This window comes from Lampris incognitus, chromosome 8 (assembly GCF_029633865.1).
Source record: "Lampris incognitus isolate fLamInc1 chromosome 8, fLamInc1.hap2, whole genome shotgun sequence".
Classification (NCBI taxonomy): domain Eukaryota; kingdom Metazoa; phylum Chordata; class Actinopteri; order Lampriformes; family Lampridae; genus Lampris; species Lampris incognitus.
The window spans coordinates 35,576,580-35,591,584 of record NC_079218.1 but is presented as its reverse complement, the minus strand read 5'-3'; the positions used below and the strand labels follow the sequence as shown (position 1 = coordinate 35,591,584).

The window sequence follows — 15,005 nt, the reverse complement described above, 5'->3', positions numbered from 1 at the left end:
ACAGTTGCATAATGACCAAAACTGGCACAGTTACATCACCACTGAAACCAGCAAACTCTTTAACTCTAATTGTCTTGGCAATTTGCATATGAAACGATCGCTGACTTCGGTTGTGACACAACTGTGCGGTATATGAGGTTGGGGATACCTGCAGTCCGCTGAGACTTGACAAAGTCACTGAGGTGAGTGATGATTTTGCTCCACCAATGCACTCAATTAGCTTATTCTAATCAGCACCATCCTTCAGCTAGGTAGAGTTACTACTTAAAGAAATCAGCTGATTTAATACATGGGTGGAGGAAATACGCGGTTCGGACTTTTTCTTTCTGGACCTAGTTTTGCACCTCCAATGCTTGGCAGTTGTCTGGTGAAGACCTTTTTTTTTCTTTTTTGTTTGTGTCTTTCAAAATCTAGCTCACTCTTGCTCATTTCTCCAAATTGACGTACACTACCGTTCAAAAGTTTGGGATCACCCAAACAATTTTGTGTTTTCCATGAAAAGTCACACTTATTCACCACCATATGTTGTGAAATGAATAGAAAATAGAGTCAAGACATTGACAAGGTTAGAAATAATGATTTGTATTTGAAATAAGATTTTTTTTACATCAAACTTTGCTTTCGTCAAAGAATCCTCCATTTGCAGCAATTACAGCATTGCAGACCTTTGGCATTCTAGCTGTTAATTTGTTGAGGTAATCTGGAGAAATTGCACCCCACGCTTCCAGAAGCAGCTCCCACAAGTTGGATTGGTTGGATGGGCACTTCTTTGAGCAGATTGAGTTTCTGGAGCATCACATTTGTGGGGTCAATTAAACGCTCAAAATGGCCAGAAAAAGAGAACTTTCATCTGAAACTCGACAGTCTATTCTTGTTCTTAGAAATGAAGGCTATTCCATGCGAGAAATTGCTAAGAAATTGAAGATTTCCTACACCGGTGTGTACTACTCCCTTCAGAGTACAGCACAAACAGGCTCTAACAGGTACTATTTAATGAAGATGCCAGTTGGGGACCTGTGAGGCGTCTGTTTCTCAAACTAGAGACTCTAATGTACTTATCTTCTTGCTCAGTTGTGCAACGCGGCCTCCCACTTCTTTTTCTACTCTGGTTAGAGCCTGTTTGTGCTGTCCTCTGAAGGGAGTAGTACACACCGGTGTAGGAAATCTTCAATTTCTTAGCAATTTCTCGCATGGAATAGCCTTCATTTCTAAGAACAAGAATAGACTGTCGACTTTCAGATGAAAGTTCTCTTTTTCAGGCCATTTTGAGCGTTTAATTGACCCCACAAATGTGATGCTCCAGAAACTCAATCTGCTCAAAGAAGTGCCCATCCAACCAATCCAACTTGTGGGAGCTGCTTCTGGAAGCGTGGGGTGCAATTTCTCCAGATTACCTCAACAAATTAACAGCTAGAATGCCAAAGGTCTGCAATGCTGTAATTGCTGCAAATGGAGGATTCTTTGACGAAAGCAAAGTTTGATGTAAAAAAAATCTTATTTCAAATACAAATCATTATTTCTAACCTTGTCAATGTCTTGACTCTATTTTCTATTCATTTCACAACATATGGTGGTGAATAAGTGTGACTTTTCATGGAAAACACAAAATTGTTTGGGTGATCCCAAACTTTTGAACGGTAGTGTACGTATTGAAGCTTTAAATGCCATCAGAAATGAGCTGGTTTTGTCTGTCCAAATTGGGCTTAAGTTTCTAATCTATGTGATCCTGTTAGATTAGACTGAGAGCAGTCTTTAAACAGACCAGCAGTCTGTACTGTCAGAGGTCAGTTGATAAGAGCCACATGGGCCACCGGAGGTCAAGCGAGCTGTTACCAAAAGATTAGTGCAGCCTCAATTATAGATGACCATTTAGTAACGTGGTAACCTAACTATCTCATTTTCTCATTTGCATTCAAATTTTTAAATATTTACGTATTGCTTTTTTAAAAATAGTTTACAATGCATCTTTGCAAATACAAGAACATAAATAATACAAAAGGGAAATCAGGAAAGTTGAAAAAAAAACAATTTCCTATGACAAAGTCAGATTAAGAAGATGAGTTTTCAGTAGCGATTTAAATGTGAAGTGGCCAGCTGAAAATCCTCTGGTAGGTTGTTTAGATCTAGCACCCGTAATGTCAAAGGCAATGTTAAAAAATAGCCTCGACTTTACAACAGCGTTCAGACTCAATATAAATCATCTCAGAACGCTGTATTAGTATACATATGTATTAGGAATTTCTGTTGAAGCAGATATTGTGTTATTTCTTTGTTCTTAACAGTATTTAGGGCTGATTTTGGTGTAAATGTATTGTGCAGTGCAGAGAAGGGTGTGATGTTTGCTTATGGGGGGCACAGGGCCTATCTAATTTTGAGCAATAAGCAAAAGGCTTCATTAGTTTCTTTTCCTTCATTAGCTGCAATTACAAACATGGGGAGATGATAGCTTAAAGGAACCTGAAGGGGATGCTGATGGTAGACAAACGGCACTTTTCATCACTGATATTGATGATATTGTTAAACTAGTTATGAGTGGATAAAACAGCAGAGGATGAGACAAGACACAAAACAGGGCTACCAAAAGGTTTACAAACTGGTGATCAAATCTTAAATGAGATTTTGCAGAGACTTGGTTTTTGGATTTATCTTACGATGAAATGGCTACCATATTCACACTGCAAATGGATATGATGGGAGGGTTAAAGGTTTTCTTATTGATGAGGTTTAAATGTGAAGAATATGGTGCACCAACACCATCAGATCTCCCTTAATGGAGCTTGCTGTGAGTGCATTACTTCACTCCAGAGCTCTCCATTTCCCTATGTACACATAGAAATGTGCATGCGCACACATTCACATCACACACACAGTTATGCATGCACACATGCATTAATATCCTTGCACACACCCACATGTGCACGTTTACTGGCACATGCCTCTCTGCAGACCCCAGGTACAGAATTAGCTGGCAAAGCATCAGATCTATCTGCGACAGAAAACAAAAGCATTTCCCTTTTATCTGCCTTTCTGTCTCTATAGTGTTTTACATTTACAGAAATGCTTAGAGAGATAAATACAGATGATGACGGTACATCGCATAATTTATCTATCTATCTAGATAGATATAGATCACCATTTAGATGGCTATCACATAACTCTTCCTCTCCCTCTTCTCAAAGTCGAGTTAAATGTAAACAGGAGTCCATAGAAAGTTGTTCTCATGACCTGTTTTTGTCCAGACCCTCTTCTTTCACACAGAATCCAGCAATGCAGATATAAGGGGAGTCCATCAGAATAATACAATGAAGAATTAATGTGCTCGGCCCAGATTTTAGGCAGAGGGTAGATGGCTCTTAATAGCACTTAATGCAGACTGGGGAAGACTACTGTCAAAATATGATGTCTGAAACCCAAATCTGAGAGCATAAGAAAGCTATTAGGGCCCTCTGTCTTTTTTCATACCATTGAATCTATTTTTCAGTCTCTATCTGATTCCGTTTTCCCCTTTTTTACTCAGGCACTTGGTAGTGTTTTTGCTCCCCTTGCTGTTTTTGAATGTGTGCTGAAAACTCCAAACTTATCCAAGGTCGCTCTGTTGTTGTCTTGCCCATCCTTTGGTCTCACTGCAAGGTTACAGGATTGTTTCAAGGTTACACAAACGATTCAGAGTCATGGTTGCTCAAGAAAAACAACCCTGAAACTAACCCAAACCCATGCTCTCTCTCTCTTTCCCATTTCTTCATCACATTCATTCTCTCTCTCTCTCTCTCTCTCTCTCTCTCTCTCTCTCTCTCTCTCTCTCTCTCTCTCTCTCTCTCTCTCTCTCTCTCTCTCTCTCTCCATTTCTTTGCGACCTTCCTTTTCGCCTTTTTCGGCTGGACCCAGCCAGTGGGGCCATCCCTGCAACCGCGAATGTCTCTGTATATGTTAGAGTGACTGGGTGAACAAGTTACACGATTGGGCCGCTGGAATCAGGTGACCAATGATGTCACTGAAGGTTTTTTTTTAATTTCCTCCTCCCCCCCTTTTCTCCACAATTGTATCTGGCCAATTATCTCGCCGTTTTTGAGCCGTCCCGGTCGCTAGTCCACCCCCTCTCTGCCCTGATCGACCAGAGGAGGCGCTAGTGCAGCTACCAGGACAAATAACCACATCCGACTCCCCACCTGCAGGACGGGGATTCGAATTGGCGATCCTGTGTTGGTAGACAACGGAATAGACCGCTACGCTACCTGGACGACGTCACTGAAGTTACACGATTGGTCGGCCGACCAACGACGTCGCTGGTAAACGCGGAAGTGGGCGCTTCCCTATTGGCCGTTGCTCTTTCAAAATGAATCGGCACAGCGGTTCCAGCTCATTCCAGATGTATCACACGCTAATAAACAGTATTGTAGCGAATATCGGGGGGCAGTCTGGGAGACCTTCGCCACAGCCGGGACGCGAACCCGTGTGTCCGACTCCGTAAGCGACAACGTTAACCAGTCGACTGAAGAGCCCGACTTGTTAGCCAAGGACCAACGTGTCTACTTATCCATGCACGTTACAGTATATTGCCGCTCGTGGATCCTACTGAAATGCTAAAAACGGAATAAGCACCCTAAATGATAATCACTCTGACAAAACACTCAATACAGAGTGAGTCTTAGAAAAACAAGAGACATCCGAATATAGTAACAGATGAAAGGGGGAGTTAACAGATAATTAGAACAGTTATAATTACTTTTACAACAAATATTACTAGGGCCTCTACAGAAAATTGCAGATGAACATTTAATATCCAGTAATTCACGTTATAGAAACTACCACTAACTATGCCTGTAACAAACCGGCCACAGTTCCGAACACCATACACGGTCCAGCCATATACTAGGTTTGACCTAGTATGAAGGTCTTCTTTTCTTTTTGTCTTTTCATGTCTTTCTCTCACTCATGCATTACACATCTCTCGTTCACTCTCTCACACTCACACACACACACACGTCCTGGTCAGTTGCAGTTAAAAGGATTTTCCGCTGAAGTCATGGCAACCATCATTCCATTCTTTCTCAGTCTACTCACATCCTCCAACGCCACAGCAGCAAGTTGCTTTCAGCACATTGAAGTGCTCCTCTGCACACTAATGTCTCATCAATGAGTAAAGCACGCCTCGCTCACTCGTCTTCCCAGGTGCCTTTTTTAAATTATTTTATTTTTTTATTTATTCATCTTTTTGTTTTTTGGGGGGGTTCTTTAAATATTCACCATGTTCTCCAGTTTCTGGGGAAATTATCACATCAACACTAAAAAAATACCCCCCCCCCACGAAACACAACACAAAAGAAACATCTCAGCAGTTTTCCACTTAGCTTTCACATTTTGTAAGTTATTCATTATTTCCAGAGGGTTTGTGGATTGAAAGAAAAACTTGGGCGTCCGGGTAGCATAGCGGTCAATTGGGTTGCCTATCAACACGAGGATCACCGGTTCGAATCCCCATGTTACCTCCGGCTTGGTCGGGCGTCCCTACAGACACAATTGGCCGTGTCTGCTGGCAGGAAGCCGGATGTAGGTATGTGTCCTCGTCGCTGCACTAGTGCCTCCTCTGGTCGGTCAGGGTGCCTGTTCAGAGGGGAAGGGGAACATGGGGAGTAGCGTGATCCTCCCACGCACTATGCCCCCCTGGCAAAACTCCTCACTGTCAGGTGAAAAGAAGCGGCTGGCGACTCCATATGTATCAGAGGAGGCATGTGGTAGTCTGCAGCCCTCCCCAGATCAGCAGAGGGGGTGGAGCAGTGACCGGGACTACTCAGAAGAGTGGGGTAATTAGCCAGATACAATTGGGGAGAAAAAAATAGGGAAGGGAAGGGAAGGGAAGGGAAGGGGGGACATATTTCTGATGTGTTTGTTGTCCTTAATGTTGATTTTGTTTGTGGTGTTGTTGGAGCGTAAAAATGTCGCTCAAATCTGGGTTGGAATTTTATTCACAAACAGTTGGCATTAATCTCCTTTGAGGTCCGGATTTGTAGTTCTTCAACTGAGGAAATTCGTAATGTGATCATGATCAAGTACTTGAAAGTGTGTTTTATTAGGGTATTGTGGATGACGAGTCTCACTAAAACCGAGCCATTTTCCATCCCAAGTAGAAATTCACTCATCAAGTGGAACAATGAAAATTATTGATAAATAATAATGGTTTGTTATCTAATCATAGGACAACATAGGACTCTACAAAAATACTTATTTCTCTCATACATAATTCCCTTTGCTTCCACTGACAGCTATTTTGTATAGATATTCTCAAATGCGTCCTATTTCTAGTGTGCTTTTGATTATGTTCACACATGAACTTCTGCAGCTGGACAGCCCAGCTTGGTGAGCAAATAAGACCTTACGCGAAAATAACTACAAATAATTTATGCAAAAGACATTTGTACAGGTAAGATAAAAAAACAAAAACAAAGAGGAAAACAGAGAAGTTTGAGAACTGTTACTCTTAATTCTCATCACTGCTCATCATTGCTCATAAAGTTAAAAGGCTATTTATATACTACTGTTGTAATTTTAATTTGCATCCTCGTTATCAATATACAACCAGTCTCTTTCAGCTTTATTTTAGGAGTGGCATTGCAGTAAACGGTCTAGGTTTATAATTGATTTCATTTTTTTGTTTTTCTTTTGCTTTTGTAAAAATATAAAAAGAAAAGAAACATATTTTATGTCCTGTACCTATGATTACAGTTGACATTGTCGATGAGTGTTTTTGTGTGGCCATCGGTCCCATCCGTCCATTCATTATCCAAACCGTTGATCCTGCTCCCAGGGTCATGGGGATGCTGGAGCCTATCCCAGCAGTCATTGGGCGGCGGGTGGGGAGACACGCTGGACAGGCCGCCAGGCTTTCGGTCCCTTCTAGTATTATAGGTGTGGAAAAATGCAATCCATAATTCTATGTGAGTCCTGTTCATTTTGCTCCATCTATAAATGCACTGGGTGTTTGTCATGGTGACACTGCTACACAGACACTCAGCCAGCGCAACACAATGATACGAGTGTGTGATGGCCCACATATTACAAGGACAATGCAAACAGACAATGCAAAACACACAGCTGAAAGTGTGCACTTTTAATGTTTTGATGCAAGGAGATAATGGGGAAAAATGCATGGTATGTAAGATTTGTCAGTGGGCTTTGTTCAACTTGTTTTTTGTTTTTTGTTTTTTTCCCTAAGGGACCCTAAATTAATCCAATAAGGACAGCTAGCTGGACATTTGGTTTGCAGCTTGCTTGATTTACATTTTAATCTGCTCCAGTAATTACATTTTGTATGTATGATGCATCGCTGCAATTCATTTAGTTGTGACAGTGGTGGTGGTGCTAGCTGCAGTGGTGGTAGATCTTTGTGGGTCAGTTCGCTCTACGAGTAGAAATTTAAACAAAACAAGGGAAGACTGATATGGTTGATAGATAAAAAAACAAAAAACAAACATACAAATCAACGATAGAATGTATACATCCAGCATAAAGGACCGAGGAGTCATGCTAGAGCATTATTACCATCAGATTAGTGTCCCCAATCATAGTAAAGTCACAGTCTTCCCATCACCACAACAGCACACAGTTTAACATTATGTCAAGTGTGCCTTATGGAACGACCATGGATGACTAGACTCGCTAGCCCTTGGCTAACAGATTGGACCCTTTAGTTGACCGGTTAGTGCAGTAGTCTGTGGTGCGGGCTATCCAGGTTCGATTCCCGGCTGCCCCTGAATTTGCTACATTGGTGTCAGAAGTGGGATGGTGAGACCGTGAGGCCATCGGAAGCGCGTGCGCCCAGAGGTGTGAGGGAGTTGATATGCTGAAGTGTGGGGACGTGCCCCCTGAAGGAGGGGAACCGGACCCTATAGTTGACTGGTTAGCACAGTCGCCCATTGCAATGTAGCGAATTCAGGGGCAGCTGGGAATCTGTCGCAGCTGGGTATCGAACCCGGATAGCCCAGATCCCGGGCCACTACACTAACCAGCCAACTAAAGGGTCCAACCCGTTAGCCAAGGGCTAGCGAGTCTAGTCATCCGTGTTCGTTACACTACCCCCCTCCTTCGGGAAGCACATCCCTGTGCTTCAACATATCTGCTCCCTCAAGCCTCTGGGCACATGCGCTTCTAATGGCCTCATGGTCGCATCATCCCACTGCTGACACCAATGTAGTGAATTCAGGGGCAGCCGGGAATCGAACCCGGCTAGCCCGGACCACTGGCGACTGTGCTAATCAGTCAACTAAAGGTTCTGACCCGTTAGCCAAGGGCTAGCAAGTCTAGTCTTCCATGGTCGTTACACTTATGTTGGTATAATGCCTACATCTGGACCTATAGTACATGTAGCCTTGTCTCTTTGGATTATATCCATAAAGGGTATTCTACCCCGTGTAATGTTGACTCTGTCTCTTGCTTCCTGTTATTACTTTGGGAAGAAGGATAAAACATGCATGGTTGTTCTCTTTGAACAAATAAACACAAAAGAAGGGAGATTTAATGAATGTCTTGTGTTCTCCCTTGCTCACAGGTCCTTTCAGACTGATGACGACGATGAGGTGTCAAACAAGACGTGGGTGCTGACCCCCAAAGTGTATGAGAGTGATGTCACACACATCCTGAACAGCCTACTGGATGGCTACGACAACAAACTCAGGCCTGACATCGGAGGTGGGCATTGATTTCTCACAGATGATCTACTGAGTCCCAGAATCATAAAGTAGAATTATACCCACTTTCTAGAGCAAGTCAACATGCACGCATACACACATAAATGTGCAAACTGTAAAATGCACAAAGATTTGCTTACAAACATAGTGTACAAACAATGCCATACACAGGCACACACATTCAGACACACACTTACAAATGTGCACGACCAAAAACACAAACATGTAAAGACACACACAAAACACCACATTGTTGCCTATCAACATGGGTATCTCTGGTTCGAATCCATGTGTTACCTCCGGCTTGGTCTGGCATCCCCACAGACACAATTGGCCGTGTCTGCGGGTGGGAAGCCGGATGTGGGTATGTGTCCTGGTCGCTGTACTAGCGCCTTCTCTAGTCAGTCGGGGCACCTGTTCAGGGGGGAGGGGTAACTGGGGGGAATGGCATGATCTTCCCACATGCTATTTTCCCCTTGTGAAACTCCTCACTGTCAGGTGAAAAGAAGTGGCTGGTGACTCAACATGTATCGGAGGAGACATGTGGTAGTCTGCAGCCCTCCCGGGATCAGCACAGGGGGTGGAGCAGTGACCGGGCTGGCTCAGAAGAGAGGGGTAATTGGCCAAATACAATTGGGGAGAAAAATATCAAAAACCAAAAAACACCACATTAAAATATCATAAACATCCAAAAATAAGTAATAATATTATGAAAAATATTTATTCATATGCTCTGCAATCAGAGCATATTGTTAAAGCTGCATTACACAGTAGCCTATTCTGTCTGTACAGATATGGATGTGAAGGTAAAAGAAAAAAAAAAATCCAGTGAGGCACATGCCGATTACTTGCAAACTTCATTTCAATCGAGAAAGACACGAAGTGATTTGTACTGAAATATTTATTTAGGAAGTAAATGTTGGATATTCCAAGTGTTGACGTTGACCACATTATATTAGGAATTAATTTCCAGAGGCCACCTATAAGATAAGCCTAAGGCACACATGCTGACATGTGTATTGTGAAATGGATGGGGCCGTGACGCTGGGGGTGGCAGGGTGGCGGTGGGACAAAGAAGCATGGTACAGTGGAACTGCAGGGAGCACTGAGTAGTTTAGTTGTCAGGTTTAAACAGACAGAAGAGAGGACATATAGGTTAACTAATCACGAGGTAGGGGGAAGTTATTGCTCTGTGATGACCGGATGATCGCTAATGAACTTTGGGAAAGGCATGAAATGAAAGTAAGCTTCCCCTATGACTCTGTACATGGAGCTTCATTCTTCATTTATCGACAGTAAACGAAATCTGTTTTTATTCTAAATCTATTTTAAGCCTGTTAACTACTTATGTTGCCGCCGTCAAGCTCGCCAGTCGGATTTTGCTGGAAAAGGCGGGGATCATATGACATTGTATTGGTGTAGAAGAAAGACTGGTACCGTAGCAGCACCGTCAGGTTACCTGAATGACTTTGCACATGTATTCAGAATACAGCGTTAGACACGGTGTGTGTGTGTGTGTGTGCTGTCCATTGGTATTTCATGCTTGACAGCAGGAGGAGTCTGTTTAAGTCAGGCTCTGTGTGGGTGTCTCTGCTTATGTATGCACGTATGTGTGTGTGAGTTTAAGTAGGTACATGCGTTTGTGTTTGTGCTCAGTGAGGACAGGCAAGTAATCCATCATCGTCCTGTTGGCAGCGTCTATATGCATGACGAGCAGAGGAGTGGTTTTCTCCGCTGACTTGAACGGGCAGCTAGCTGGGGCTCCCATGTCTATGTCAGTGCATGTCCTCCTGTTGTCAGCCACCTCCAGCAGAGGAGAAAGAAAAAAGGGAAAACTGGCTTGCCATTAATACTTGATTCGTGGCTCAATATAACACAGTAATAATAAGAAATATTAAAAAAAACAGTTCAAATCACAGCCTATCATGCTCAGTCTTCAGGGTGAGTAAAGCAGACATGAATGCAGACATCACGTTGGTCTACAATTGTGACTGACCCAGTTACACGCCAGGCTCGATCTGATTGGCTGAATCCTATATTAAAATGGATCTTTTTTGGGGGTGTTCCCCCCCCTTTTCTCCCCAATTATACTTGGCTAACCACCCCACTCTTCCGAGCTGTCCCGGTTGCTGCTCCACCCCCTCTGCCAATCTGGGAAGGGCTACAGACTACCACATGCCTCCTCTGATACATGTGGAGTCACCAGCTGCTTCTTTTCACCTGACAGTGAGGAGTTTCACCAGGGGGATGTAGCGCATGGGAGGATCACGCTATTCCCCCATGCCCCCCCCCAAAACAGGCGCCCCAACCGACCAGAGGAGGCGCTAGTGCAGCGACCAAGAGACATACCCACATTTGGCTTCCCACCCGCAGACACGGCCAATTGTGTCTGCAGGGACGCCCGACCAAGCCAGAGGTAACACAAGGATTGGAACCAGGATCCCCATGTTGGTAGGCAACAGAATAGACCGCTACACTACCCGAACGCCCAAAACTGGATCTGTTTAACTGAAACACATGGGAAGCTGCCAAAAAAACAATGAAATGATCACATACACCATACCAGCTTATGTCTGTGTAGAGAATAAGACACTCACTGAAAATCATCAGTTAGGCCTATGCTTACATTTAGGTGAGCAACCACAGAAAGTGGCTGTGGTTCAAACTGCCACAAAGTGAAATTGGCATCAATAGGGGCTTATCACTTTACTTAAGATGCTGGTTGCTGGCACTGCTGCATTTTTGCACAACGCCCCAAGTGAAGTTGTTTGTAATCTTTTAACACAGTATGCAGTGAAGGGGCTCCTCTTCCCCCCAGCTGGCAAAAGTCGGAATTGACCGAAATGTCATGCAAAATGCATATTCCCTCATATGTTCACCTACTATGTATGTGAAAGCAAAATATCAGATGTAATTATGTATGTAGGCATGTAAATATCAAAATATCAAGTTAAATCAGCACAGCAGTAATGCAGGTGTATGTTCTGTTTGCACGCTACTTATGAATATATAGTGAATATGATGTCACTACGCCTTGTGTGATATTGCTTAAATATAATATGTTAAACTTGGTTAATATACAACAATCATCAGTCAGTGATCAATCATGCATGCTGTTTTGTAGGATATAAAGTTAAGTTGCAATGTGTGGGATATATATATATATACATATATACACACACACACACACACACACACACACACACACACACACACACACACACGCATGCATACAAAGTCCATCCATCCATTATCCAAACCGCTTATCCTGCTGTCAGGGTCATGGGGATGCTGGAGCCTATCCCAGCAGTCATTGGGCGACAGGCAGGGAGACACACTGGACAGGCTGCCAGGCCATCACAGGGCTGACACACTACTATTACTACTAATACTACTACTACTACTACTACTTTCGGCTGCTCCCGTTAGGGGTCATCACAGCGGATCATCCGTTTCCATCCCTTCCTGTCCTCTGCATCTTCCTCTGTCACACCAGCCACCTGCATGTCCTCCCTCACCACATCCATAAACCTCCTCTTTGGTCTTCCTCCTTTCCTCTTCCCTGGCAGGGAAGACCCACGCAAACGTGAAATTATTATATTATCATATCAATCAAATTGTAAAGTCCACTTTTTTAAATATCATAATTTTGGGAATTTGTGATGAAATTACATCCAACAATGTACCCTGTTATGTATAAATGTTTGAGACTTAGAGCAGTGGCTTACTCTGTGAAATGAAGGTCACGTATGAAGTGCATAGCTGGGCGTATAACTGGGCTACTGGTTGCAACCGTCTCAGCCATCATCTTCAAACGTGCTGTGATCTTCCTCTGTCAGGGTAAGCCTCCCAGCAGCTGGCAAGTTACACAGATACAGAGGGGTTATAATTAGCCGGATGTAGTGCACTAACCAACCACGCCGAGGCAAAGCCCCCGTCTCTCCACCTCCACATGGCCTTGAAATTGGAAACAACCAGACGAGCCATTGGCCACTGTCGCACCGCTCTGGCTTTGAAGTCTATTGTGAGGCTTGTTCAATTCAACACTCCTACACCAGCCTCTGTGAAGTAAATAAGAGAAAAATTTAAAGATGGTGATTTTTTTGATTTCATCCATCAGCGTCACACTGTCTTGCAGGGATGAGAGACATTTCTATGTGGGATTTACAGACGGGTAGCAGAAAAATAACAGTGATCAGCAAAAAAGAAGATCGCCAGATTTTGTCAGTTACAAATGATGATAAATGTGTTTGGTCAATTTATCATATGCCTTCAACCAACATGCCCACAACGGTTATTTCATGGACTCCTCCACAGGGATGTTCAGCATTGTCCATAATGTCGAGTGCCAATCTTTTTTTTTTTCCCTTTTTCTCACCAATTGCATCTGCCCAATTACCCCACTCCTCCGAGCCGTCCCGGTCGCTGCTCCACACCCTGTGCTGATCCGGGGAGGGCCGCAGACTACCACATGCCTCCTCCAATACATGTGGAGTCTCCAGCCACTTCTTTTCACCTGGAAGTCAGGAGTTTCGCCAGAGGGATGTAACACATGGAAGGATCACACCATTCCCCCCCCCCCCCCGAACAGGCCCCCCGTGCAACCAAAGGAGGCGCTAGTGCAGCGACCGGGACACATACCCACATTCAGCTTCCCACCCGCAGACACAGCCAATTGTGTCTGTAGGGGCGCCCGACCAAGCCAGAGGTAACACAGGGATTGAAACCACCGATCCCCATGTTGGTAGGCAACGGAAAAGACCACCATGCTACCTGGATGCCCCTCAAGTGACATCTTGACACTTTGTTTTGTACACATCATGTTGTGCATTGATCAAAGAGGGATCAATGAAGCATAATTTATCATAATGTATTATTAATTTTTTTTGTCTAAGTATTATTATTATTATTGTTATTATTATTACTATTTTATTATTATTATAGTTGTTGTTTTTTGGCATACAACGCCATAACTGGTTTTGCTGTTGAAGCAGTTAATATTAATCTAATGACTTCCTATTTATCTTAATGGGCAGCTCACTCAAAGAAATCCCCAGTAAAATAAAAGTAATTTACTAGTGTAATAGTAATAGTGTTTCAAAACTTTTTTTTTTTATGATGGAAGCCTCATGGTTTAGGATTACAGGCTATTTGGGTCTGTGTTTGTGCCTCTGGACACTGTAAATGAGTCTGAGCATGTTTATGTGTGTGTGTGTGTGTGAGAGAGAGAGAGAGAGAGAGAGAGAGAGAGAGAGAGAGAGAGAGAGAGAGAGAGAGAGAGAGAGAGAGAGAGAGAGAGAGAGAGAGAGAGAGAGAGAGAGAGAGAGAGAGAGAGAGAGAGAGAGAGAGAGAGAGAGAGAGAGGTGCATGTAGGCAGTGGCATCTTGTACATCTCTCAATGACATGAAAAATGGATGCAAACCTTCTGCTTTGTCTCCTTCACTTGCACATATTCTCTTTTGCTATCTGTATTGCTCCCTTTCACTCATTCTCTTTCTCTCTATCACTCCCTCTCCTCACTCCCGTTCTCCATACCTCGCATCCACATGACCCCACAATCACAGATCTATTGCGCCGGACAAGTCTTCAGCCAGCGTCTCCTCTCAGACGTACTCTCCAGTCATCCATAAACATGCCCATTAGACGACGGCAGACTGTGGAGGTTGATCCACACTGACCCACGGGGCTGTGACAGAGCATGGCTCTCCTTTTGACATCAAGCTGTCCACTTTCCTCAGCCATACTTTGCCTGACATCTACCGGCCCATCTCACCCCACCCTTTCTCAACCGCATCGGGGCCCGTGGGATGAGGGAGACACAAGGTGCTGTCTCGCGCAGAGACAGATGAGCGTACAGATGCTCCGTCAAAAATTCACAGACACACGTGAAAGCCTGCATGCGTAAACTGCATGTGTTTATCCGAAGATGCACACATGCACATGTGCAGCATGCCCACGTGATCACACCGCCGCTGCCGTGGTCTTCTGTTGCAAACACTTGCATGTGTAACTGGTGTCTTGCCTTCTCGAAGAGTATCTTTTCTAAAGGGAAGATTTCGATTTAAGCTCCTTCCTGTCTAGTCTCCCATGAGCCTGCTGCTCAGAAGATACAGCCCCTTTATTTGGTGGCATTGCTTTGCCTTCCTCTACTCTTTCCATTTGAGCTAAAACATTCTAAAGTTTCAAGTTTCCTCAAGTCAATTCAAATTCTTATAGGGTCTTTGTGTGTGTGTGTGTGTGTGTGTGTGTGTGTGTGAGAGAGAGAGAGAGTTTTTAACCATCACATAGACACTTTTTGCATTGCCGGTAATCACTCAGGAGTCA

The 15,005-nt window shown here is 43.7% G+C and overlaps 1 protein-coding gene across 2 annotated transcripts in view; it reads left to right on the top strand.

Annotated features, from left to right (window-relative positions):
• gabrg2 (gamma-aminobutyric acid type A receptor subunit gamma2) overlaps nt 1–15,005 on the top strand; it is a 79,930-nt gene that overhangs the window by 5,839 nt on the left and 59,086 nt on the right. For both annotated transcript variants that reach the window (XM_056284441.1, XM_056284440.1), the window contains exon 2: nt 8,543–8,682. In XM_056284441.1, the coding sequence (XP_056140416.1) occupies nt 8,543–8,682 (140 nt within the window). The remainder of the gene's footprint in view (nt 1–8,542; nt 8,683–15,005) is intronic.